Source organism: Tenrec ecaudatus, chromosome 8 (genome assembly GCF_050624435.1).
Source record: "Tenrec ecaudatus isolate mTenEca1 chromosome 8, mTenEca1.hap1, whole genome shotgun sequence".
NCBI lineage: Eukaryota > Metazoa > Chordata > Mammalia > Afrosoricida > Tenrecidae > Tenrec > Tenrec ecaudatus.
The window spans coordinates 90,137,193-90,162,976 of record NC_134537.1 but is presented as its reverse complement, the minus strand read 5'-3'; the positions used below and the strand labels follow the sequence as shown (position 1 = coordinate 90,162,976).

Sequence of the window (25,784 nt, the reverse complement as noted above, 5' to 3'; positions counted from 1 at the left end):
TCCCTCCCACAGGCCCCTCACCCTCTTGGAAAGCCAGAGAAGCTCCTGGCGTGGGGGGTGCCGGGTGATTTAAGAGAACCCTCCAACTGTGCACGAGTGAGCTCTGATCCTGGCACCTGCATAGGCAGTGTGTCTGCAGGTTTCTGGGCGTGGCCTCGAGGCCACAGGCCCAGGATGGGGCTGACTCAAGGTCTAGAGCGCAGTTACAGGCAAGAGAAGCGAGAAGGCTTTCACCTGGATGGCCTCCTGTTCGCAGGTGAGGGGGAGTCAGGACCCTCCAGTGGGATCAGAGGCAGCACAGAGAGAGCCCCGGGTCTGCTGTTGGTGCCGTTGTTGTTGTTTATTATTATTATTATTATTGCTTTGGGACAGTGGAGGATTGGCCCCCAGAAGCTGGTCAAGCTGGAGCACAGAGGCTGGGACCAGCATCCCGCCCCCCCACCTTGTCAACAGCAGGGGGATGAGGGAGGGGGGCGTAGTGTGAGCAGAGCAGGAACAGGTACCGTGCAGAGCCCAAGAAGAACAGCAAAGTTGCGAGAGGGGCAAGCTGACTCTGCGGGCACGCACACACGCACACTCCGGGACCCGTGTATATGGAAACAGGAGTACTGACAGGGACGTGTGAATGTTTCACCGGGTGGGGCCAGCATGTCTGAAGAAGAGCCTAGTCTGATTGAGCAGAACTCTGGTAGACGTGGCTGTGGACTGCGATGGAGAGGTGAGTAGGTCAACCAACACCTGGAGCACCAACGGGGAAAGACCAGAGAGGGTGAGAGTGCTCCCTCCCAGCACCCCGTCTCCCAGCCACGAGTATGTACACAAGTCAGGGAGGCAGCAGGGTGATGGGGGCTGCCGGGTGGGCCATGTCGAGGGGCATGGTTGTGGGCTGGGCTGCCAGGGTGTACCTGGGATATATACAAATTGTTCATGCGGATTACGTCTGGGATGCTGGGTCCCTGGACTTGCCCATGGTGTGTGCAAGTTGGCTACATGTACCTTCCACACGGGCACACACACTGCTCACACACCAGTCCCAGTGGCTACCCTGAGGAACCCGGAGGGACTGGGTACCCTCTAGGCACTGAGATCCACCACCATGTGTCGGTACACAAGTGTTTGTCCCTTGAAGCTGGGGGCCAGGAGAAGCTGGGCGTCTCCAGCCGGCATGTAACAGAAGGCCCTGGGGGCCTGCACAGCCAGCTCCTGGAAGCGCACAAACTTCTGCCGCCCCTCATCCCACTGGTAGATCTGGGTGAAGGAGAAGTCGCTGCCCAGCGCCAGGTAGCGGCGGCCTCCCACCAGGAAGGGCTGCAGAGCCAGAGAGCCTCTGGAGGGCAGGGCCTGCACCTCTGAGAAGCGGGTACCCTCCCAGCGCAGGATCTTGGAGTCCCCGATGTAGCGGCTGAGGCACAGGTAGCTGTCTCGGCCGGCACGGAAGTGTTTCACCGCCTGGGCATCAGGCACCTGGGTCACCTCGCTCTGGGCCACAAACTGCTTCTGGGTTCGACTCCACTGGTAGATGACCGGTGCCTGGGAGCTGCTAGACACAATCAGGCGAGGTTTGCCCTCGCCATCCACAAATTCCAGGTCGGTGTCGCGGTGCCAGGTGTGTAAGGCTTGGTGGGAGTAGAAGCCATTCTGGTGCCAGCGGTAGAGACTGGTGGCGCCAGCCTTGGAGCTGTCAGCCACGGCAAAGTACCAGTCCCCATCGATGCGGAAGGCTTCCAGGTCATTGGGCTTGCGAACACGCTGGGGGTCGATGTCTTGTAGCTTGGTAAAGCGTGTGGTATTGGGGTCCCAGTGGTAAATGTAAGAGCCACCAAATAGCTGTGCCACGACCACATATAGCTGGCTGTCCACCACCATGGGCTTACAGTGCACCGCCGAGGGGGCTGCCAGGACAGAGGCAGGCAGGGTCAGGCAGGGCCAGCCCTTCCATCCCATCCCACCCCTCCAACCCTGGACCAGAACTAAGATTCTCTGATCTAAGAGCCCAGCCCAGCCCCAGTTTCAACAACTCAACACTCAATGCGCTCTGTTTCACAGCACTAATCTGCCTCAGCTTCCCCGCCCCTCCATTCTCACTAGGGTTTATATATAAGCTATCTGTGCACAAGATGAGGATCCCTGGTAGTGTAGTGGGTTGCACATTGGGCTACTAACTGCAAAGTCAGCAGTTCAAAGCCAACAGCAGCTGTGAGTCAGAATTGACTTAATGGCAGTGAGTTTGAGGTTTTTTGAGTGCCCAACATAGGTGTCCCTAAAAATCGAAGGCTCACCTTGGTCCACCCACCGATCCGCTAATGATCTCCCCCACCAGCTCCCTGTCTGTAGCTCAGACTCCCCCTACCTGGAACCCAGCCGGAACAAAACAGACCCACTCCCAGCCTCTCCCCTCCTCTCTCCCTCCTCCTGTGTTCCCAGTTTCCAAGTGTGGCCTCACCTAAACAGCTAGACACCTGGGAAGCCATTACCCACGCCTGCCTCTCTCTCCTTCCCTCCACCCACAGCCATCAGTGTCCCCTCAGTCCATCCGTGTGCCCGGCTGCAGATCAAGTATGTGTCAGGCTAATGTGAGTTCTTTCCCAGGGAAACGATCTGGACCTGATGTTTTCCTTTGTGGAGAGGTTTTGGAGTTTGGGTTTGTTTTCATTACAAAATAAATAAAAGTTTAAATTCTTTAACAGCTATAAGGTTATTTCATATTTCTCTTTCATCTGGTGTCAGTTCAATCCTCCCTTCTTTGTCCCTACTGCCATTGGGTCAACCCAGGCTCTAGCAGCCCTCCCCACCACATCCCTCAGCTGGCCCATCTTGGCTCAGGCCTGTCTAGGACCCACTGCTCTCCACGGGGGTGCTCCAGGCACGCGGTCTGGCTAGACTTGCATGACCTACTCAAAACGTGAGCACCGTGGTGGTATAATGGTTACTCGTTGGGCTGCTAACTGTAAGATCAGTAGTTCAAAATCACCAGCTGCTCCGAGGGGGAAAGATGGGACTTGCTGCTCCTGTAAAGAGTTACACTCTCGGAACCCCCCAGGAGCAGTTCTGCCCTGTCCATGAGTCGGCATTGACTTGCTGACAGTGAGTAGTAGTAACTCAAAACCATCAGTGACAGCTGGTTGGTCCTCAGCTCTGCCTAGTCTCCTCACCTTGAATATTGAGTAGTATGCTCCAGTCACACACGCTGAGTATAGTACACACACACACACACACACACACACACACACACACTTGAGCTGTGCTCCTCTGCTAGAACACCTGTCCTGCCTTTCCCTCCCTGCTATCTCTCCGTTGACCTTCGCTCCAAATGAGTGAATCCCAAACTGACTCCAATAGCCACATGCACCCCCTTCTCCTCTCTCCATTCGCACCACCCAGTACCCAAGCCAGGGACAGAGGCATCACCTCTGACCCCTCCCTCTCTCCCCTCTTCAAGACTCGGCCTAGGCAGCCCCCGCACCAGGAACCTTTCCTTGATTTCTCAAGGTGTTCATGACTCCACCCTTGCACGCACTACTGTATGAATGCTATCAGTGTATGGATCTGTCTGCCCCCCCCCTGTCCACAGCACCCCCCCCACTGGGGAAGTTCTTAAGGGCAGAGGTCATCTCATCCATCCCTCCATGCATAATCACTCAATCGATGCTGGTCAAACAATGCTACCCCTCGCCCCCACCCCCTCTAAGCCAGCAGGGCCAGGCCGTGCCCAGGTACCTGGGATTCTGTCATAGTCCCGCAGCTGGCGCTCCACATAGTCCCACTTGAGGATGGTGCAGGCACTGGCACTGGGCTGGGCCAGAGCCAGGTAGAGGTCGCTGGAGTAAAGGAAGGGCTCAGCGGACACGGCCGGGAAGGACAGGGTCTGGTACAGCACGAAGTCTGCACGGGGGGGGGGGGGGCGAGAGAGCGGTGTGGCAGCTGTGTGCACGTGTGAATGTGACTGAGACCCGGGGGGGAGGGAAGTTCAGGGGGTGCCCAGGGAACTGCCTGGGGGAAGGCAGGTCTGATGCCCAGAGGCAGAGGCAACTCCTACCGGTGGTAATGCAGTCAAATTCCCGCAGGGGCAGGTCTTGCACCTTGTGCTCCTGGAACCGGGGCGGGCTGGTGCAGTAGATGGGGGCCACAGTCGTGTTGGTGTGTGCCAGCCACTCCACCAGCCACTTCACCTTGCAGTCACAGCTGAATGCATTGCCCCGGAGGTCTCTGGGCCGTGAGGGCGGTGGGAGGGGCACAGAGACGGGTGGATTCTCAGCTGCTTTGCCCACCCAGGCCCTGGAGGGTTGCAGCAGCAGATACCCGCCCCCCATTTCTGTGCAACTAGAAAATGGTCCCCCCGAGGGTGGAGGCGTCTCTGTGCATTCACCTCCTGCAAGAAGCGTGTGGGCTGGCTCAGCCCCTCCTCGCCTCGCCTTGTTGCAGTAGACAACCTGCATAACTGTTTGCTACATCCCTGTTCCTCCCGAGCTTCCACACTGCCGGGCTTATGGATTTCCTTTGTGTAAACAGCGATGATGGTGACTATGCTATAGGACTTTAATGCCTACTCAAGTCAAATGGACATTTTCAAAAGCGTGCACTGGCCGTGTCTCAATGTGCACTCTGAGGGACACGCAGAGACACCCCAAGGAACCTCCTTTGACCTCTAACCCTACCTAGCCTTCTCCATGAGCTCAGCCCCGGTCCTCCAACCTCCCAAGACCCTATGAACAGCCTGGTCTCCACCTCCCACACCACTCCCTCCAGAGGCATGCCCCTTCGAGGTCCTGTCAGAAAAGGCAGGGCACAGCTCTTACAAGTCACTCAGGATGTCCAGGGGCCGAAAGATGTCTCGAGGCAGTGTCTGCAAGTTATTGTTGGCCAGCGAGCTGTAAGAGACCCTTGAGTCACCTTGGGCCGAGGCCAAAAGTCACAGGATACAGAGGGGTTTGGTCCACAGCATAGCACGCACACACGGATGTGCAGGATGGTTGTACTCACAGATGTGTCAAGGACTTGAGCCCCCTGAAGGTAAACTTGGAGAGTGCCCAGATGTCATTGTTCTCGATGAAGCTAGAGAAAAGGAGGATATGGCTCAGCCACCACCCAGGCTCACAGGCTCACCCCCCAACAAGCTCTTTCCCTGCCCCTACACCCAGCCTGGATTCCTGCCATGCCCCTGAAACCAGCTTCCAGTCCGGGTCTGGAGACACTGAGGCTGCAGTGACAGGGACAAGGGTAGGACCAGGACAGAAGGTGGATGGCAGGGTCCTCCCTAAGGACTTCCTAGTGAGATGACTTTAAAGTTCGTGATCAACCCCCCTCCCCCAACCACCACCCATCTGCTCCTTCTCACTCACCCTCCCCTCTCAGCCCACCCAGGCCAGGGCCACCACCACCACCACCACCCTTCCTCCCCTCCTCCCTTCTCCCCTCCCCCCCCTCTCTCCTTCCCACACACAGGTACTGCAGGTGTGACAGCCCGGTGAAGGCATTGTCCCCAATCAGGGTGAACTTGTTGGAGTTGAGTAACCTGGGGAAACAAAGGATGGATTAGAGCTGCCCTTGGCCCTGAACATTGCCTCGCCCCTGCCCACACTTCCCTGAGCCCTGGTTGCCCTCCCCACCACCTCAGCTGGACCTCAGCTGGCAGCCCCCAAGCTTCCTTGGCAGCAAGAGCAAGCAGGACCCCAACCTGAGTCCCTGCGTGTACCTGCAGCAGATTTTTCCTGCCAGTGTGGGGCCCGGCCTTCCCCACTGCAGCTCCTCTCCCTGTCTCTACCAACACTGGCCCAGCACTCTCTGGTCCAGCAGGAGAAGGTGGGCTAACACACATGCACTCTCTTCTCGGACCCAGGTTCAAACCTAAGCAGTACCTTTTTAGAACTCTAGACCCTCCTGATCATCCCTGCCTTTGTTTCAGGTCTCATTTCTTTCTTCAAATCTTGACCTGGCCTTACCCACCCTGACCACTCTCTTGTGTCAGCCTAAGCCAGCTCACTCAGTTCTTGAGGCCTCCAGAGAAGCGTGTCTCCTTCTAAATGGGCCCCGTGCCATCTGATTGACTTCTAGAGGCAATCCCTAGAACCCCCTGGTCCCCCAACGGCTGGCTGCCCTGGACCCTGGTCCCGAATTCTGGGCTCTCGATGGTTCCATGTTCTGGTACAGGCCACCCTCCCCTTCATTTCCAAATACCGTAGAGGACCCACCTCCCTCCTCTCACCCCACCCCACCCCACCCCACCCCACCCCAGGGCCCTGTGCATACAGGAACTGCAGCAGCGGCACGTGGGCGAATGCTCCCTCCTGGATCTCCGAGAAGGCAGCGTTCACCAGTGTCCTGGGGGTGACACTCCAGTCAGTGCCCTGACAGTCTGCAGGGACAGCTGGGGCCGTGTCTGGACGGCCAGGGAGAGGCAGGCAGGGCTATGGGCTCTCCACTCATGCCCCTTGGGCTCTCCAGTTCTCCCATCTGGGCTCCTTGCCTCTTCTTGTCACAAACTCCCCTTCTTCCTTTACCACTACCCGCCCCCACCCCTGAAATTCCCTAAGTACCAGGGCCTGAGGCTTAGCCCCACCCTCAGCCAAGAGGCACTCCTGTGACCTCACTGTCCTCACCAGCCTAATGCCCACAGTGGGCTGAGTACTGCAGAGGGGTGGGGCCCTGGGGTGGGGGTGGCGAATGACACCCTGCTCTTAAGGACCTGCAGGGCCTTGGGGGACCTGAGGCAGATGGCTTCAGTGACAGCTGGTTGGCTGGGTGCAGAATAGCTGGCAAGACCAGTAGCAGGTGACTACCCCACCCCCAAGGCCCCTAGCCTTCCCCCACTGCCAGCACCCTTCCCGTCAAGAAACCTTTCTGCCCTGAGTGTCACCTCTCAGGAGGGACCCTCCGGCTCATGTAAACAGCCCCCTGCACACAGTAGGTTTCCTTGATGCTGACGGTGATGCTTCATTTGCACTGGGGTGACTGCCAAACTTCGCCCCACTCTCCAGCCCTGAGGATCCCCTGAAGCCCTCCTAAGGCCCCAGCTCTGAAGGGGGGAACTTGAGTTTCACCCAATCCTCCCACAGAGCAGAGCGGCCCAGGAGTCCACCCTCCCGCCCCCCGCAGCCCCTTCCCCGGTCACAGCACTCACAGGGAGATGACCTCTGAGGGCAGGTTTCTGGGCACTGCCTTCGAGTCCACGCAGAAGGCGGTGTCCCTGGTGCAGGAGCAGCTGGGCGGGCAGGGGGGCGTCTTGGGGGGCCTCTTGGCACTGACTTGCAGTATTAGGCAGAAGCCCAGCGTGGACAGCGCCAGTAGCCTGGGCCCCGGGCCCCACCTGGCTTGCCACCCCGCCATGCCGCCTGCAAGCGTTGCGGCCCGGGGCTGCCCGCAGTCCCCACCCCGCCGCTCCCGTGGGCTGTGCCGCCCCGCGCGGGCTAGCACCTCCCAGGCCACCGGCAGCCGCAGCTGCAGCCGCAGCCAAGGGCCCGGCTGTCCTCTGCGCACCGTGCGGCGCCGGCTGCTGTCCCCACCCTGGCAGCTCCTGCGGGCTGGCTCGGGAGAGATGCGCGGAGCTGGGGAGCCAGGGCTGGCCAGGAGCGGGTGGCCGCGGACTGCGGCGGCCGGCGGGGGCGCGCGCGGGGGCGGGGTGGGGGAAGTCCCGGGCCCGGAGCAGGCAGAGAAAGGAGCCCTTGTGGGCCTGTGCTGCTGTGCGCCCCAAAGGCGGACCCTGGGGCCATCTGCTGGTCTGTCTGGTGCCCAGGGCGTCTGTGCGTGGAGGCACGTGTGCGTGTCCACAGGGGCACCCATAGGTTGGGGGGCGACGCGTGCGCGTGTGCACACCTGCCTCTGCGCAACGTGTGTCCCTTCCCCCCTTGGGGTTTTCCTGCATTGTGCCGCCTGCCACTTCGTACCTGTGTGTGGTACCTGTTTGGCCCTCCAGGGGACACAGCCTCTAGGCAGATGTCCGTGGGTGTGTCATGGATGACCTGTGCCTCTCTAGGTTGGCTTGCACACGTGTGTCCACAGAGCCCCTGTGTGTGTATGTTCACATGTATCTCCCTGGTGACTTTACAGAATGCGCCTTTGTGTCCATGAGCCACTAAGGGACGCGTAGTCATTGGAGGCCGAGTGGGAGCATGTGTGGAATTCTGGAACATTTCTCACTACACAACCACAGCTTGTTGGAGCTCCGGAGAGCCTTGGCCGGTTTCCAAGTCAGCCCTTTGTTTAAGAAGTGAGGAAACTGAGGCCGGAAAGGAGAGGCATAGGGCCAAGCTTCCCATCAGACCCGCCCGTGTGTTGTAAGCTGGACACAGTCCGCTCAGCCCCATGAGGTTGATGAGATGAATCCCCTTTCACAGGTAAGAAAAATGAGGCCCCCAGTATCCAGAGGAGGACGTGACAGGGTAGGGATCTGCCCACCACTCCACCCCCTGTCTTTTAAGTCCATCAGGAAGAAGCTGAGGCTATCTGCTTCCAGAAAAATGTACCATCTCAGAAACCCCAGAGAGGGTCTCTGTGAGTGGACATGGACTCGGTGGCATGGGTTGGTGGCCCCTGGGTCTAACTTCAAAGCTTACCGGAATTCTACACAAGGAGTTTTCAAAGTGTGATCCTTGACAACCTTTCAGGAACTCCCTGGGGTCAAGACCACTTTCCTGGTAATATTGAGACACCATTTACCTTTCACACTTCCATGCACTAACAAAACAAAAAGCGAAAACAAACTCACCGCCATCGAGTCAAATCTAACTCAAATCGACCCTAGAGGGCAGGGTAGAGCTGCCCCTGTGAGTCCCTGATACCATAACTCTTAGTGGGAGTAGAAAGCCTTGTCTTTCTCCCAAGGACCTCCTCGTGGTTTTGAACTGCTTACCTTGTGAGGAGCAGACCAACATATAACCACAATGCCCACCAGTGCTCACAAAAGTATGGAGGAATTTCCCAGAAGCCACATGGTATCTATTAAGCCAGAGAGCATTCATAAGAGAGGTGTTTACTAAGAGAGTTGTAAAGCAATGGTATTCTTCTAATATATATATTTGCCTTAAAAAAGTCATTTACATTGACAATGTGTTTTTGTATGTTAACATAAAGTGGGTTTAGGGTTACTGTTTCAAACTAAGAAACTAAAGGTTTCAGTAAGAAACAATAGATGCACGATAATCCACACAGCCGAAAGCTCTCCCGGTTCCTTGATCTTGTTTGAAGAATATAAGACATCAAAGACCCAGCACAAACAATCATATTGATGTGAATGGGAGGGGCGGGGCGGGGAGAGGAGTGGAGACCCAAAGCCCATCTGTAGTCAATTGCACATCCCCTCACAGAAGGGACACAAGGAAGAGACAAGGCAGTCAGGGTGCAGTGTAGCACTGATGAAACATACAACACTCCTATAGTTCTTTAATGCTTCCTCCCCCCACTATCATGACCCCAATTTTACCTTAAAAATCCAGCTTGACCAGAGCATGTACACTGGTGCAGATAAGAGCTCCCAACACAGGGAATCCAGGACAGATAACCCCTTCAGGACCAGTAATGAGAGCAGCGATGCCAGGAGGGGAAGGGGAAGGTGGGGAGAGCAAGAGGAAACCGATCACAATGATCTACCTACAACCCCCTCCCAGGGGGACAGACAAAAGAAAAGTGGGTGAAGGGAGACAGCAGTCGGTGTAAGACATGAAAAAAATGATAAATTATTAAGGGTTCATGGGGGAAAATGAGGAGCTGATATCAAGGGCTCAAGTAGAAAGAAAATGTTTTGAAAATGATGATGGCAACCTATGTACAAATGTGCTTGACACATGGCTGTATGTATGAATTGTGATAAGAGCTGTACGAGCCCCCGATAAAATGATTAGAAAGAAGAACTGCTGCCCTGCCCTGCCACCTCTCAGAGAGAGGGAAGGTGCTGTGTCATGAACTCATAGCTAAACAGCAAAGGGGGCCTGGCTGCTGAGATCTGTGGGTTTAAGATGCGCCCCCAGCTGTCCTTGGCCACTGTCAGCAAGGGCGTCTCCTCTGGTCTGAGCTTAAGTTTATCCTCTCTCAGCCAGGGATGCCCCTGCCTTTGATGCCTGCTCGCCACTGCCCATCCATCTGCTCAGGCTGCCCTCCCTATGACAGCTTGTGGGAAGGGAGCAGTGGGAGTCGGGAGGGTGGCTGGGGCAGCTGGGCAGCTGCCCCCACTCGTCCCTGGCACGGCTCTGCCCAGCACACAAAGGGCAGAGTGAATCCTGTCGCATACCCTGCAGCTGAGGGGCTGGGAGAGAGGATGAGGAGGAGCATGCATGGAAGGGGGGATCCCATGGGAGTCTCCATCACCCCTGACTCTCAAGGGGGTTTAACTCAGAGACAGACACAAAGTGGGCATCTCAGTCCTATTCTTAGCTAGCAAGGTGCCCTGGTGCCTGGTGTGTATGTGTGTGAAGTAGAGAGGATGGTCATGATGACTGGACTTTCACATCATCGGATCATTTCACAGATGGGATACTGGAGCCCAGAAAGACAGAAAATCATATGCAGAGCCCAGAGCTGGCTGGTGAGACCACTGAGACGGACACAGACTCAACACATGACCTAGTGATCATCTGCCAGAGCCCCTTAGTGGTGGTGACACAGTCCTTTTTTTAAAATAAATCATTTTATTGGGGGCTCTTACAGCTTTTATAACAATCCATCCATCCATCCATTGTGTTAAGCACATTTGTACATATGTTGTACACTTGTACATATGTTGCCATCATACTTTTAAAAACTTTTTTTCTACTTCAGTCCTTGGTATCAGCTCCTCATTTCCCCCTCCCTCCTTTACCCTCATGAACCCTTGACAAATTATAAATTATTATTATTTTTTTTACTTTTAATAAATCTTTTTATTGGGGCTCATAAGGCTCTTATCGCAGTCTGTACATACATCAATTGAGCAAAGCACCCTTATACATTCGTTGCACTCATCATTCTCATAATTCACCTTCCACTTGGGTTCCTGGAATCAGCTCGGTTTCCCTTTTTTTCCCCCCCATCCCCCTCCCTCCCCGATCCCACCCCTGGTCCCTTGATAGTTTATAAATAATTATTATATCTTATCTTACACTCCCCGGCGTCTCCCCTCACCCGCCTCCCCATTGCCCATCTCCCAGAGAGGAGGTTACACATAGATCTTCGAGATCGGTTAAATTATTATTTTTATATCTTACACCATCCACTGTCCCCCTTCGTCCATGTTTCTGTGGTTGTCACCCAGGAGAGGGAGTAGAAGTCTATCATTGTCATCAGTTCCCTCTTTCTTCCCCAACCTTCCCCTGACACAGTCTTTCGGATGGTAGAATACAATTAAATCTCAACACTACACCTGCCCTGGGCCCTGTGGACCAGGTCTGCAGTCTAGCTAGGAAGGTCAGGCACCCAACCGCACGCATACCCACAGCTGACGAGAACCACAGTGCGGTGAGTGGTAGGCGAGTCTCGGAGAACGGACAGGGCCCTGTGGGGGAAGGGAAGTCTTGGAGGGATGGCATTGGCTCTGGCCTTTACAATGAGGGATATTGAGGGAGGCGGAAAGATTCTGGGGGTGGGCTTTCCAGGAGGGAGAAAATGGCTAGAGTAGAGGTCAGGAAGGAAGAAGGCTGGAGCGGACTGGGGTTGGGCACAATCGCCTCTATGGCTAACGGGGGAGATGGGAACTTCATGGTTGAAGAGCCATGCGATGCCTGACCAAACACCCTCTTCCTTGGATTCAAGACCTCTGTGCAGCTGGTGACAGCATGTGGAAGTGGAGGCTCCCCTTCCTGACCTGACAGCAGACAAACATCGAGTGAAGAAGAAAGAGATGGAAAAGAAGTGATTGCGATCCTGGCGTGTGGAGAGCGACATATAACGTGAGGCAGCCCTCCAGCTATAGGAGCCCCCCAGGAGAGCAGCGGCTTCCCTCGAGGAAGAGACCCCTCCCTTTCCCAACAGCCACAGGTGATGGCAGGCCCCTGCACCTGCTCAAAACAAGCCCTACAACTGGCTGCTTTGGCCTCCTGAGAGGCCCGCAGGGACCCTGAGATGCCCGCAGTTCTCCCGCTGGCCCGCTGCCCACCGGGCTCAGGCCCAGTACTCTTGAGTCAGCCGATCAATCCCAATGTTGCCAGGACAACCGAAGGCAGGAGCGGGAGCCCTGGGGAGTCAACAGGGGCGGGCACTGCAGGGGGGCCGTCTTCAGCATCTGGCACCTGGACACAGCTGAGGCCAAGCTGAGAGGAGGGTGCTTCTTCCCACTCCCACGGCACAGTGCCCCCTCCCCCTCTTCCATGCGTCCTAGGACACTCTCCCAGAGAGAGGCTTAGGCAAATATTTAAAGGGGATTGTTTTGAGGTGAGGAGGGTGACTGGGGCAAATATTTTCCTTCCCTCTGCCCTCCTGTGAGGGGCTCTCAGCTCCCAGACCAGGCTGTTGCGCAAGCTCTTGAGTGAAGGCCCTCCAGCTGGTCAGGGTGTCCTCGTGGGTACAGGGCGCCTGCCAGGCCTAGAGAGTGGGAGGCCGGTTCATGACTGAAGGGTAGAGCCAAGGTGTGCAGGACCCCTGAGCAAGGGCCAGGAAGGGGGCTGAAGTGTTTGAGTCAAAGTGGAGGAGGGTCAGGGAGTCAGGCCTGAGGGGCGAGGGCCACCACTTACACACCCATGAAAATTTCAGGGGGAAGGGATGGTAGAGTACACCTGGCCCAGTAAGTGAAAGGGTGTCCAGGAGAAAGAAGGTGGCCAAACTCAAGTCACAAGTAGTCTTGATTCAGCGGAAGAGGCAGGGAAAAGACAGGGGAGTAGAGAAGGCCCAGGAAAGCCTGTATTGAGTGGTAGGCATTCTTGGGGCTAATTTGGAACCCAACCAAATAACCCAGATCTTTGCCTTTGAATCCATTCTCACACCACGTGCTATAGAGAATGGTGCTACATCAGATTGTCCTGCCTGTGGATCCGTACAGTAGCCTCAAGCACTACCATCATGGCCCGCTCGACCATGGTCCACAGGACCGACTTCCAGATCGGTGGTTGTACACCATCGATCTGCACCACTCAGGGACCTAACTGAAAACAACACAAACTCACTGCCATTGAGTTGCTACCGACTCACAGCCACCCTCCAGGACAGGGGAGCACTGCCGCTGTGGGTTTCTGAGACTGTCACGCTTTATGAGAGGAAGAAAACCCATCTTTCTCCAGGGGAGAGGTTGCCATTTCAAACTGCTGACCTTGCAGTTAGTAGCCCAACGTGTAACCACTGCTCCATCAGGGCTTCTCCAGGGAACGAGCCCGGGGTCAAGGCATATAAAAAGAGGAGCACAGAGAGCAGGGGGATAGGTCTCATGGAGCGCGAAGATTGAGAACAAGTCAACCATCACACCTAGCCCTGCGCAAGGCTTTCTGGGGGCAAGAGAGAAGTGACAGGCGTGGGATCTGCCATCAGATGTCTTCAGCTTACAAACCCATGAGGGGATAAAGCACACAGATATGAGCTAATGGTGCAGTGGATAGAAGGCAGGAAAGAATGACTAGGTGTAAGTCCGAGGTTAGGAATCTCATTGTGGGAGGAAGTGGGTCCGATCAAGAGGACTTGGGGTGGGAATCTGACTGCCCTGCTCCCACCCTGAGAGAAATGGACATTTCTTCCTTCCTTCCCTCCTCCTCCTTCATCTTCTTCTTAACTTGTCCTGGAAGTCTCACCCACCACCCTTATTCATTCTTTTTATTTTTAAAATAAATCATTTTATTGGGGGCTCTTACAGCTCTTATAACAATCACACAACCATTGTGTCAAGCACATTTGTAAATATGTTGCCACAATCATTTTCAAAACATTTTCTTTCTCCTTGAGCCCTTGGTACCAGCTCCTTATTTTTTTCCTCCCTCCCTTGTGAACCCTTGATAAATTATAAATTTTTTTTTCATATCTTACACCATCCACCATCTCCCTTCACCCACATTTCTGTTGCTTGTCCCCCTTGGGGTGGGTTATACATCAATTATTCTGATCAGTTCCCCTTTTGTGCCCCCACTGTTCCCCTACCCTCATGGCATCACTACTTCCATTATTGTTCCTGAGGGGTTTATCTGTCCTGGATTCCATGTACTGAGAGCTCTTATCTGTTCCAGTGCACATGCTCCTGTCTAGCCTGACTTGTCAGGTAGAATTGGGGTCATTATAGTGGGGGGAGCATTAAAGAACTAGAGGAATATTATATGCTTCATCAGTGCTATACTGCACCCCAGCTAATTTGTCCCATCCTTGGGACCCTTCTGTGGGGATGTCCAGCTGTCTACAGATGGGCTTTGGGTCTCCACTCTGACCCTCCTTGTTCAAATTAATATAATTGTTTTTGATCTTCTGATGCCTGATACCTGCTCCTGTCGACACCTCGTGATCACACATGGTGGTGTAATTCTTCCATGTGCGTTTTGTTGTTTCCCTGCTAGATGGCCACTTGTTTAACTTCAAGTCCATAAGACCCCTGATACTATATCTTCTAATAGTCGGGCACCATCAGCTTTCTTCACCACATTTGCCTATGCACCATTTTGACTTCAGTGATCATCCATGGAGGGAAGGTGAGCATCACAGAATGCCAGGTTATTAGAACAAAGTGTTCTTGCCTTGAGGGAGTGCTTGAGAAGAGGCCCATTGTCGGTCTGCTACCTTAATACTTAATATATAACTATATGTACATAGACCTACATCCCTATTGTTGTACATTAATATATTTACATATATTTACATATCTATATTTGCACCTCTATAAATGTCTTTTGCCTCCTAGTGCTATTTCCTTTTACTTTCTTCCTGTCCCATTATGTTTGACCTTCATTCGGCTCTCCGTACTTCCTCTAGGCTACATTGCACTTGATCAAACCCACCAGCCATTCTATGCCCTCCTCACCATCAACTTTAGATCTGTTGTTGTTCCCTTGTCCCTGGCTTTGTTGGCTCCCCCTTGCTTCCTGCCCCCACCTCCTCACCCATGAAGAAATGGACATTTTGGACCCCCTTAAACGGGTGCCAAAGCACCTATGCCTTCGTCAGTGCCCAGTGGGTCTCCAGGCACGTTCCTCAATCTCCTTGCTGAGCTCGTCCCCATTTAGCGGGGGCAGGAGGGCATTCTGTTGGGAAATGTGATGGATGGTCCACTGAGCCAGACCCCCGGTCCCTGAGCAGTTCAACCTGGCAGGACAGGAGGAGCCATAGAGTTGCAGGGGGCAGGTGCCAACAAGAAAGCCAGGTGTTCCAGGAAGACGCCCACGGTGAGAGGTGCAGATTGCCTAAGGACAAGTTTGCTCAGCTCACTAGGTCTGGCCTGCTGGGGCCAAGAGGACTCATGCGCCAGGACCAAGGGCCCTTGGGTGCTCTTGTAGCTGGCTTATCAGAGCCTTGGTTCTGGAGGGTCAGGAACAAATAGACTTCAAAGTTGAGGGCTTGACTGGCAAACAGAAGCCTTGGTCCTTCAGATCTGGCCCCCTCTTCCCACTGTTGCATATAAGACCCTGGTCACCCCTGAGAGATGAGAGAAGGAAGAAGCCTACAGCAAGATGGATGCTGGTAGCAAAGAGGTCTTGATGGAGAGTCCACCGGTGAGTATGATTGTATGAATGTGCATGTGTGTGTGCACGTGTGCCCTGCCTCTACATGCTTCTCTGGGTCTGTTTCTTATCCAGATTCATCCACTCAACCAGCCGCCCAACCCGTTACCACTGGGTCCATTCTGACTCATGGCAACCTCATCTGCCTTTGTGTAAAACTGTGCTCCACGGGCTTGCAGTGACTGGGTTCTCAGAAGTAGATTGCCAGGCCTTTCATCTGCGGTGCCTCAGGGTGGACACACCAAGACCACGGAGAGCCAGCCCCTTGGAGAGAGAGATAGGATTGAGAGCCACCACAGAGGCATATGAAAAACGTAGGCAGCATGCAGGCAGACATGTTTGGAAGGCTCAGATGACCTTGCAGTGGCATCTGGAATAAATAGGAGCTCACTGGTGGAGAAGGAGGAAGGCATTCTGGGAAGAAGGGGTGGTATGTGCAAGGGCATGCAGGAGCGAGGGACCTTGGATCTTTTGGAGCGTAGAGAACAGTGGGGCACAGCTGGAGCACCAGGGACTTGTGGGAAATGGTAGGAGATAAGGTGGTTAACAGAGGCTCCTGTGGGCTCCTCCAAACTAGTCCTCATTTCTAAGCATCTAGGGGTTTGTTGAAATTCTAGGCATCTTCCAGAGAAGCTCCGGCTCCACCTCCTCCAAGCAGCCTCCTGGGACCATCTCGGCTCTCCTTTGCAGGCCCCTAGCATTAACTGCCCAGCTCTGCCAGGGGTCAGGAAAGTGTCCAGCAGTGCCTAGAGAGAAGGGGGTCATCCCATGCCCTCACCCGTGTCTCCTTGTTTGTCTCCTCACTCTAGGACTACACAGCAGCCCCCCGGGGCCGGATTAGCATCCCCTGCTGTCCGGTGCACCTCAAACGCCTTCTCATCGTGGTTGTTGTCGTGGTTCTCATCGTCGTGGTGATTGTAGGCGCCCTGCTCATGGGCCTTCACATGAGCCAGAAACATACCGAGATGGTGAGCAAACCTGGGGTACGGTGGGCAGGGGGCAGAGGGCATGGGTGGGGGGGAGCGCACAAGAATTGTTCAAGGGGAACAGAGAGGAGGAGGAAAGAGGCAAAGAGGCAGTGCCTGGGAAAGACAGAGGCAGGGACTGGGCACAGGCGTGGCCTGAGCTTGTCCACCAGACTCCTGCTCTACCGCCTGGCAGCCTGCTCCTGGCAGCATCCTTCCAGCATCCTGGCTGAGCTCTTGGGAAAGAACGGCTGGTTTGAGTAAAGGGACCGAGGGTGGGCACGGGTGCTGAAGGCGGGGGACGGGTGGAAAAGGAATGCCAGACAGACTATGCTCCATCACCAGGTCCTAGAGATGAGCATGGAAGGGCCGGAAGCCCAGCAGCGCCTGGCCCTGAGTGAACGCGCGGGCACCACTGCCACCTTCTCCATCGGCTCTACTGGCATGGTCGTGTACGATTACCAGCGGGTGGGTATGCCTGGGTATTGGGCATCAGTAACAAGAGTTTGCCATACCCACTCAGTTGCGTCTCTTCCGCACATTCAAGCCTACCATTCCCAAACCTCTTTACCTCTTCTTGGGGGTGCCCGGGCCCCAGGTGCCAATGCGGCTTCGGTGGGGCTGGCTAAGGATGGGGTGGGCTGTGAGTAAGGCAGAGCCCTTCCTAAATGAACTCTGGTCCCTGTGCCCAGCTTCTGATCGCTTACAAGTCCGCCCCTGGGACCTGTTGCTACATCATGAAGATGACTCCGGAGGGCATCCCCAGTCTCGAGGCGCTCATTAGAAAATTCCAGAACTTCCAGGTGGGCGTGTGGGTGAGGAGGAATGGGCTGCCTCCCTCCCAGAGTTGCTGTGGGGACAATGGGAGATGATAGGTATTGTCAACTGTACAGCAATGTCCCTGGTGGGCTGCCAGGTGTGTGCCCTCTTGACACCTGTACCAAGTCTGCCCACTCCCCTGCCAAGTTATCCAACCTACCAGCCAACCCAGACAAAACCTCAGTGCTGTGCCTCTGGCATCGTGCCCTCTGTTCTGGGGAGGAAACGGGCTCAGAGAGATTGACTGGCATCTGAAGTCCCACAGTAAGGTGGGGGTAAGACCAAAACTCAATCCCCAGCCTCGAAATTAGGTGTTCTTTCTAGGCCAAGTCTGCAGCGCTTGCCCCTAAGCTGGGGCAAGAGGAAAGGCGCAAGTCAGGCTCAGAGTCCTCTGGCGATCCGGCCTTCCTGGGTACCACGTTGAGCATCCTGTGTGGCGAGGTGCCCCTCTACTACATCTAGGCGCCCAGGTGAGCTAGGGCGTGCAGGGGTGGGGTCAGAGCCTGGAGCAACAGTGGTCCCGGAGCTGTGGAGGCCCTGGGGAGTGCGGGGCAGGGCAGGTTCCTAGACACAAGTCCCCGGCAAGCTAACAGTTCTTCCTTTGCTTCACAGGATCTGCGGAAGCCCCAAAGGGTCAGGCAGGACCGCCACAGGGGCTGGCCCTGGAGAAACGGGAGTTTGTTGGGGGTAGAAGAGGGCTGGGAGAGGAGAGGTGTCTCTTATGGGCCAGGCAGGGTGTACCTACCTTAAAGAATAAAGCAGCCTTATTAAAAAAAAAAAAGAGTCGTGCCTCTTCTATCACCGGACACCTCCTCCGGTCTGGTTCTTGGTGGGGAGCCGCCGAGGGAGGGAAGTAGGGCCCGAGGAGCCAGAAGGAGCACACCCCTTCTCCGTGTCCCACCAGCCTGGGAGGGTGGGCAATGGGGAGCGATTCGCGGGCTGCAGGCGCCCTCCAGTGGTGTCTTCCGAGAGGGAGACACAGACAGGCGGAAAGACTGAAATAGAGACCGAGCGTCTGAATCCGCGGGCTGGGGGTACGCGCGAGCCCAGAAATCCCGGGGCAGCGAGAGGCGGCGGGCGAGCCGGAGCGCCCGGCGGACGGTCTGCATCCCGACGGCGACGGAGCTGCTGGGACCCGGGCGCCCGCAGACTAGTCGCCGCCGCTGGAGGGCCCTTTGCGGGAGCGGTCGGCCGGGGACCCCGGGGCCGGGCGCCCCTGCCCAGGCCCCCGGGCGGCGAGGGCAGAGGGCGGCGGCGGGCGCCCCCTCCCAGAGCGGGCCGGCTGCGCGCCCTCCCCGCCCTGGGCTGGCGCGCCTCCCGGCCCGGCCCGAGCACAGTCCCGGGCCCAGGGGGGCCGAGCTCCCAGCGAAAACCCGCCCTCCAGCGAGCTCATTTCCCTAAAAACGGGGGGGGGGGGAGGGAGAGAAGGGGAGAGAGAGCACGAAAAGGACGGCGAGAGCGAGGGAGACAGCTCGGGGCGCAGGGAGAGGGACGAGAAATCGGGCACGGGAGCGGGAGGGAGGGAGGGAGACAGGAAGGAGGGAGGGCGAGGGGAGGGGAGGGGACGAGGTAGCGAAGGAGCCGCGGGAGAGGGGGAGGGAGGGAGGGAGGGGAGCGGGCCGCAGGGAAGGAGGGAGGGAGGGAGCGAGCGAGCAAGAAGAGGGAGAAGAGGGGAGCGCCCTCCTCCTCGCTTCCAGTCCTCCGCTTCCCCTCGCGCCCGCTCCCGCGTCCGGGCGCGACCCGCCGCCGCCGCCGCCGCCGCCGCTCGCCGCCGCCCGCGCCCGCGCCCGCCAGTATGCCCGGCGTGGCCCGCCTGCCGCTGCCGCTGCTGCTCTGGCTGCTGCTGCTGCTCCCGCGCCCGGGCCGCCCGCTGGACTTGGCCGACTACACCTATGACCTGGGCGAAGAGGACGACGCGGAGCCCCTCAACTACAAAGACCCATGCAAGGCGGGTGAGTGCGCCCCCCCGGCACAGGCACCCGAGCCGGCCGGGGTGCGAGGGGCCGCGGCTCGGGCAGGCCGGGCGGGGAGGCTGGGGCTGGGTTTAGGGTTTGGGGTTGGGGGAGGACAGTCCAGTGTGGGAAGCCGGGAGCTGCCTGGTTGGCAATGCAGCGGGGAACAAAAGAACGAGGGAGGGGGGGGTAGTTTGGGGGACTTTTAGGACTGAAGTTCTGCCGATGCCGCTGCCTCTGGTCTGCCGAGAAGATTCCTGGGGAAATAAATGTCCTTGGATTTCTAGTGAAATCGGGGAGGGGCGTGGGGGTGGGCAGAGAAGCTTGTCCTCTTTCAGGGGACTTTTCTGCCAAACTCCTGTGAGTGTGTGTGTGAGTGTGTGTGCACTTTTCCTTTCTCCCCCATCTCCTGCCCTAGGGCATTGGTATTTTGCCATCCTGTCTTGCCTGTCCTGGGGCAGCACATCTGTCTAGCCTGATGTGGGGAGGCCTGCACCTCCAAGGAGCAGTCAGTGGAGGTCCCCATCCCTGCCCAAGTGGAAGAAGAAAGTTTCTCACGTGATCCCCTAAGACTCTGCTCCCAGGGCATCCCACAGCCTCTGACTGGCAGCAGCAGCAGCAGCAGCAGCTTTCTGGGCCCCAGAGGCAGCTGTCAAAGTCAGAGAAGCCAGACCCCAAAGGACTTATCTTTCCTCCTAAGTGCCAGGAGGCCCTTACCAAGGCCAAGTTGAGGTGGGGAGAGAGAGAGAGGAAAAACACAAAGAGAACCCAGATACTATAGAACAACTCTCCCCCGCCAGACACCAGAAGCTAATTAGCCTAGGTCAGAGCCCTTGCAGTGTGTTTGTGTCTGTGTGTGCGCCGCTCTTTGTCCGTGAAGACCATGTGTAACCCCTTCACTCCTGCTGGACCCAGAAGGGTCCTATCCCTGGAGTGACCAGATGGCCATTTGCCTGACCGGATGACCCTGAGCAGGCTGCCTGGGACAAGAGCACACAGGGGGTACAAGACAGTGGAGCTTATCCCTTCTCGGCCTTTTGGCTTAGATTAAGTGAAGATAGCTAAACTTTTCTCAACTTTCTGCCCCTGGCTGCAGCCTGCCTCCAGAGCCAGGAGCTGTGGGACAGTGTGTAGCCTAGGGTGCCTGACCCTGGGGACCCTGGTGGCCAAGGATGCTTCTTTCTTTCACATGCCAAACTGGGTGGATGGATCACAGCAAAACATAGTAATAGGAATCCCTGCACAGCGGGAGGGGGGCAGCTCAAACTCTTGGTCCCTTCCTCCTGCAGCCCTGCTGAGCTATGGGTAAAGCAGGAAGTGAGCTGTCAACTTTCTCCCTGGGTACCTGGGGAGGGCATGATGCTAAGTAGACCGGGCATGGGCTTTCCATGAAAGTGACCTAATTTCAATCCTGGACCCACTGCTCATTAGCTGTACCACATTATTGGGAAGGCTATTATCATCTCTGAAGTTCGCTTTTCTCACCTGTGAAAGGGATCTGCTAAGACACGGAGTTGGTTGTAAGGATTAAATATGAGAACATATAAAAACACTTACTAGTGCTTCACACACAGTGTGAAATAAATGTTGGCTGCCTATGGTCTGTTGTTTGTGCCTCCGATTCCTGCTTTATTCTATGTACTTCTGTTTTGAGGTTCCCCCTCGGTCTTCGGGAACAGGCTATGACTCATTGGCTTTTTGTGTGTGCCCTCTTATTTATCCAATTCGTCTCCAAACCAAACTGAACTCACTGCTGTCCACTCAGTTCCTACTCATGGTGGCCCTGTAGGACAGGCAGGACTGCCCCCTGAGGATGGCTGAGACTGTAACTCTCAGTGGGGGTAGAAAACCCCGGCTTTCTCCCACTGCTGAGTGGAGGTTGGTTTCAAACTTCGGACCTTGCAGTGAGCAGCCCACCGCATCATCCTCTGTGCCAGCCGCCCGGGGCTCCTCATTCAATTCATCCACGTTTACCAAATGCCTAATATGTGCCAATCATCGATGGTGTGGGTGATAAGAGCCGTGTAAAACCTGCCCTCTGCTCTTAGAGCCAAGATACCGACGTAACCAATAGCATAAACCAATCTGTGTGAAGTACCAACTTAGAGAGCCAAGACCTTGAAGGCGAAAGGAAAGCCTTGGCCCATCTGCGGCGTGGCGGTGGCAGAGAAAAAGTGAGCTGGGCAGTGGAGGATTCCTCATGGAGGAGACGGGGCTGGGACAAGGCCTTAAAGAATGGGTAGAAAGCCAATCTTCAAGTTTGAAATCGGCGTGATTTTCAGAGCAGCGCAAGGCTGGGGCACTCACTCCATCCCTAGTCTCAGATTTCATGGTAGGGTGGGGCTAGCTGAGTTGGAACTTCAAACAACAGCTCTGGAGAAAGCTTTCCACCAGGGTGAAGTGAGGCTGGTGGGGAGCTGGGCCAGGCCTGAGGGTGGCTGACAGACAGAGCTTCAGGGACAAGTCAGGCTTCCCTCCTGTGCTTGACTGATGCTGAAGACCCCATGCCCATGCCTGCAGGGAACTTGGACACACACTGCCAGGCTGTCCCCCCACATGCACCTATGCTGAGTCTGGCCATCCTCCACCCAGACGCCTCAAGATGCCATAGGTCAACCGCCTTTCTGTTCTGTTCCGTTGTCTTCTCCTGCCTGCCTCTGCTTCTTTCCTTCCCCTTCTGTGGGATCTCCAGATGTTGGAGATGATGGTGGCTGTACCTGGCTCTGCTTCATGTAGATGCCGACCGACTAACCTGATAGTTCTCACATGGCTCAAAGGATAGTCAGCCCCCTTTTATTGGAAATCACCTCTGGCTGTTTCTGTTGGAGTTTGGTGACTGTTAACAGTCAGGGCCAAGTGAAGACCCTTGCGGTCTTGGGAGTTTCCTCCATCTTCTCAGCCAAGTACAGAACCATGGGCAGGAAGCCAAGCAGGCCTGTTTGTGTGTTCAGAGCTGATTCCCCAAGCCCACTCTCTTGTCCTCGCCCGGTCCGTTTCCAGTCAGCCCTGGTTTCCTGTGCAGTGGGTCGGTGAACCTTCCCAGGTCTCCTTCCCTAAGCCTCCCCACTGCTTTGCTGCACGAACCAACTTGCCAGTGATCTCAGGGCTCTGGGAGAACCCAGGAGGGCAGGAAGTGGGACACAGCTGAGCCCATGTGCACGGAAGCCCATGTAGACCGATCCTGAGACAGAGAGCCCCTTGCTTCCGCTTCTCCCTCAGCTGACAGTTCCAAGGGCTGAGGGCAGAAGGAGCTCACCCCCCTCCCTCACCCATCAGCACCCCAGGGACCTTCTGGCCCAGTCCTGAATTTCAGAGGGCCTTGGAGGAGTCAGGTAAGGCCCTGGAGGTTGAGAAACGACCTTAGCTCTTGCCAGACCACATTTTCCCTCCAGACACACTGGATGAGTCATCCCACCCACCTATGCCCCTGCTCCTTGAGTCACCTTCTCTTTTAGGTGCCCCAAGGGAGGAGGAAAAGTCTGAAAATCTCCCTGGGTTCCATATGGAGGGGGACCAACGTGACTCCCCAGGAAGAAGAAACGCCTGTGAATTCTCCCTTCTCCAGGGTGTCATCCCTCAGGCCCCTGAGTGATCTCTCTGGCTCAGAGCCACTCTCTGCCTCTGGTTCCTGCCCATTTTAAGAGCAGCCTTTTCTGTTGGGAGGCTGCCTTTTGCAGACGTGGTGTGAACCTGCAGTGATTTGATCTGTGTGTTTGAAGCCACTCGGGCAAGGAAGTGACCGTGTGTGTGTGTGTGTGTGTGTGTGCATTTGCAGGTATGCCCCTGTTCTCTGCAAATCTGTTGAACTGTGCACGCGGGTACACCAGAGTACGTGCTAGTAGTGTATACTCTTATGTAAATGTACATGTGTGGCTAATGAAATGTATCTGCTTCTCTGGGGACATCTGAGAGTGTCCTCCCCAGTCAGAAGCTTGTATTTGGGAGATAGGATCTGCACGTTCAGGACACACGACCTTGTAGAGCTGTGTCACACCGCCCCAGGCTCCTCTTGGCCCCCACTCCCAGCTGGGGATGCTTTACCAGGCTCTGGACTTTGGGGTCTGGAGATTGGTCCAGAGGGTTGCTCCCCAGGCCTGAGGCACACCGGATCTGACTCTTTTCCGTCTTTCTGCGCTGCTGTGGCCTGGCTCGAGCAGCACCATTGCTCCTGGCTGGTTTACAACCGGAAAACAAAGCAAAACCTCTTGATCCCTGTTGAAAACAAGTTCTCCCTTGACCCTGACCCCGGACCTTCCTTCCGGGTTAGGAGGGGCACCAGGGCCTCCCAGCTTCCTCAGCTTCTCAAGAGGGAATCCCAAAGGGGCAAGAGCTTCAGGCCCAGCCCCCTGAGCCATAAGGCCCTCCTGTCCATCCATCCCTTCCCACCCCTACTCTGTTCCCACGCATTCTTCGACCATGACATCCCCACCACAGGGTTCGTGCTCACTGGGCTCTCACGGCTGGAGGCCGGACTCGCCCTCTTGTTGCCCTGACCTCAACAGGGGCCTGCTTCACAGGCCAACCAGAACCCTGCGGGCTCCAGGACATGCCTTTGAGGTTCTGGTTCTGATCACCTAGCCCTTCACTCAGCCACTCGCCTCCAACTCTGGCAAAATACAGCAGTGAACGTGAACTTAGGGGCTGTTGGGACAGTGGTGACAGGAGCCATTTAATGGGCAGTGACCAGGCTTCAGGTTCTGGGCCAGGTGCCTTGTTGCCTGCAGTCATCCTAGATGGATTTCATTATGCATCTTTTTATGGATGAGCAAACTGAGGTGTAAAAGAGTTTATACGACTTGTCTGCTATAGCAACTTGGGATTCAAAGATGGTTTGCCTGACTCTAAAGACCTTGGCTTTTGCTGCGGTGTCCAAAAGCAGGTCTAACTGTGGAGCCACGTGTGTATATGTGGTGATGTCCGTGGGTGTGCAGTGTCTGTGCAAGGGTGCAAAGATGGGTGGGGGTTGCTCATGGGGCAAGTGAGCACCGGTGTGAGCATTGTCATGTAAGAACCCACCACCGCATCCGTAGCATGTGGCTTCTATCCCATATCCTTGCACGTTGGCTAAGAATTGTCTTCTGTTGCTGTTCCCTCAGTTGCTGAACCAGGGCCGTTTGAAGTCTGAGAGGCTTTTTAGTGTGATGGAAGAGAATCCAGCCCACTGCTAACCACAAGGTCGGGTGTTCAAACTCACCAGCCGCTCCTCAGGAGAAAGGCGAAACTGTAGTTACAATTTTGGAAACCATGACATGCAGTCCTGTTCAGCCCTGTATGAGTCGTAAATGACTAGCTGTCAGTGAGTACTTTCTGGTGGCCCTGAGCAGGTCATTTCCTCTATCGAGACCCAAGGATTTGGATCTCTAAAGGCAGGCATTGGGCTGGAACCCAGCCACGAGGTTCTCTCTCCCACTGTAGTGGGGCAGTCTGGGGCACCTGCATGGGGCGGAGCATGGCCTGTGAGCATGTCATGGGTGGGCCCTGATTAAATGGACTCTTTAATGAGGACGCACTTTGTCAACTGGCAAGTGCCATCTTAAACTTCAACAGACATTGACATAAGGTGTCATTATTGCTACTATTATTGGCTTAGTGGGTCCAGAGTTTGACGTGGGTTTGTTCCTCAGAGTGTGTGTGTTGGAACCTAGGCATGTGTACTTTCCCAGGACTGGCTCTGACTGCGTGTGTGTTTTCTTGTGGAAGTGTGAGTCTGTGGAGTGTCTATTTCTGTGGGTGAGTGTTTACCAGTTGGGTTCTAGAGAGGCAATGGATTTGAGTGCAAGGAGCGGTAGACCAAGCATCAGAGGCCGAAGTGCTCAATCCAGCCATTTCAGTGATGGGGTTAGATGATCTTGGTTCAATCATTTATCTTCCAGACCTCAGGAGGTGGCCTAAATGACCGCGGCAATCACTCCCACATTCAGTTGGTCATGTCTAGGTCACATCTGTATGGGAGCGTGTGTCTCTGGGCATGTATTTTCAGGCCATAATACCAGAGTGCCTCATTCTCTCAGTCATTGATTGAGTGCCTTACACATGCCGGAGCCCTGGTGGTGCAGTGGTTACGCACTGAGCTACTAACTGCAAGGTCAGCAGTTCAAAACCTCCAGCCACTCCATGGGAGAAAGATGAGGCTTTCCATTCCCGTAAAGAGTTACAGTTTCAGAAATTCACAGGGACAGTGCTGCCCTGTCCTGTAGAGTCCCTTTGAGTCAGCATCGACTTGGTGGTAGTGTGTGATCCCACATGGAAGTGCTGTGTTGGGCACTGTCCGGGCGCACAGGGTGTCTCTGGGACTTGGCATAACTCAGTGTTGGATGGCATGGGAGTGGCGCTCACCATATGTCTGAGGCCCACTGACTGCTTGTGCCTGCTTCTGTGTGTGGTGAAGTCAGTGTGTGTGTCCACCCAGTAGGGCCATCTGGGGAGGAGAAACCTGTGTGGAAGGCCTTAAGGTTAAAACAATG

General features: G+C 55.6%; 3 protein-coding genes across 4 annotated transcripts in view; 2 read left to right on the top strand and 1 right to left on the bottom strand.

The window, feature by feature from the left end:
• LGI3 (leucine rich repeat LGI family member 3) lies at nucleotides 1-7,323 on the bottom strand. Its single transcript, XM_075555722.1, has 8 exons — nucleotides 7,118-7,323; nucleotides 6,247-6,318; nucleotides 5,441-5,512; nucleotides 4,981-5,052; nucleotides 4,797-4,868; nucleotides 4,037-4,206; nucleotides 3,718-3,882; nucleotides 1-1,892 (listed from the first exon to the last, which is right to left on the bottom strand). The coding sequence occupies exons 1-8, from the start codon at nucleotides 7,321-7,323 to the stop codon at nucleotides 1,075-1,077; spliced, it is 1,647 nt and encodes a 548-aa protein (XP_075411837.1). The 3' UTR covers nucleotides 1-1,074.
• Nucleotides 7,324-15,533: 8,210 nt separating this feature from the next.
• On the top strand, nucleotides 15,534-18,116 carry SFTPC (surfactant protein C). The gene is made up of 6 exons (XM_075555721.1): nucleotides 15,534-15,575; nucleotides 16,394-16,552; nucleotides 16,895-17,017; nucleotides 17,242-17,352; nucleotides 17,693-17,838; nucleotides 17,981-18,116. Exons 1-5 carry the CDS (start codon nucleotides 15,534-15,536, stop codon nucleotides 17,828-17,830), a joined length of 573 nt encoding a protein of 190 aa, XP_075411836.1. The 3' UTR covers nucleotides 17,831-17,838; nucleotides 17,981-18,116.
• A 927-nt stretch (nucleotides 18,117-19,043) lies between these two features.
• The window catches only part of BMP1 (bone morphogenetic protein 1), a 44,400-nt gene continuing 37,659 nt past the window's right edge, over nucleotides 19,044-25,784 (top strand). Inside the window, exon 1 of one of the 2 annotated variants that reach the window (XM_075556548.1) lies at nucleotides 19,044-19,320. In XM_075556548.1, coding sequence (XP_075412663.1) covers nucleotides 19,164-19,320 — 157 coding nt within the window. In that variant the 5' untranslated portion in view covers nucleotides 19,044-19,163. The remainder of the gene's footprint in view (nucleotides 19,321-25,784) is intronic. The other variant, XM_075556549.1, reaches the window with a different exon arrangement.

What these genes read in the sequence shown, in the direction of transcription:
- LGI3 (XM_075555722.1), bottom strand. Translation starts at nt 7,323, where the DNA reads ATGGCGGGGTGGCAAGCCAGGTGGGGCCCGGGGCCCAGGCTACTGGCG. An exon ending in CTGTCACACCTGCAGTACCT is followed by an intron (nt 5,053 to 5,440) that starts GTGTGTGGGAAG and finishes CCTTTTCTCTAG; the next exon opens with CTTCATCGAGAACAATGACA. An exon ending in ATTTGACTGCATTACCACCG is followed by an intron (nt 3,883 to 4,036) that starts GTAGGAGTTGCC and finishes CCCCCCGTGCAG; the next exon opens with ACTTCGTGCTGTACCAGACC.
- SFTPC (XM_075555721.1), top strand. Translation starts at nt 15,534, where the DNA reads ATGGATGCTGGTAGCAAAGAGGTCTTGATGGAGAGTCCACCG. An exon ending in GCCAGAAACATACCGAGATG is followed by an intron (nt 16,553 to 16,894) that starts GTGAGCAAACCT and finishes CTCCATCACCAG; the next exon opens with GTCCTAGAGATGAGCATGGA. An exon ending in GAAAATTCCAGAACTTCCAG is followed by an intron (nt 17,353 to 17,692) that starts GTGGGCGTGTGG and finishes TGTTCTTTCTAG; the next exon opens with GCCAAGTCTGCAGCGCTTGC.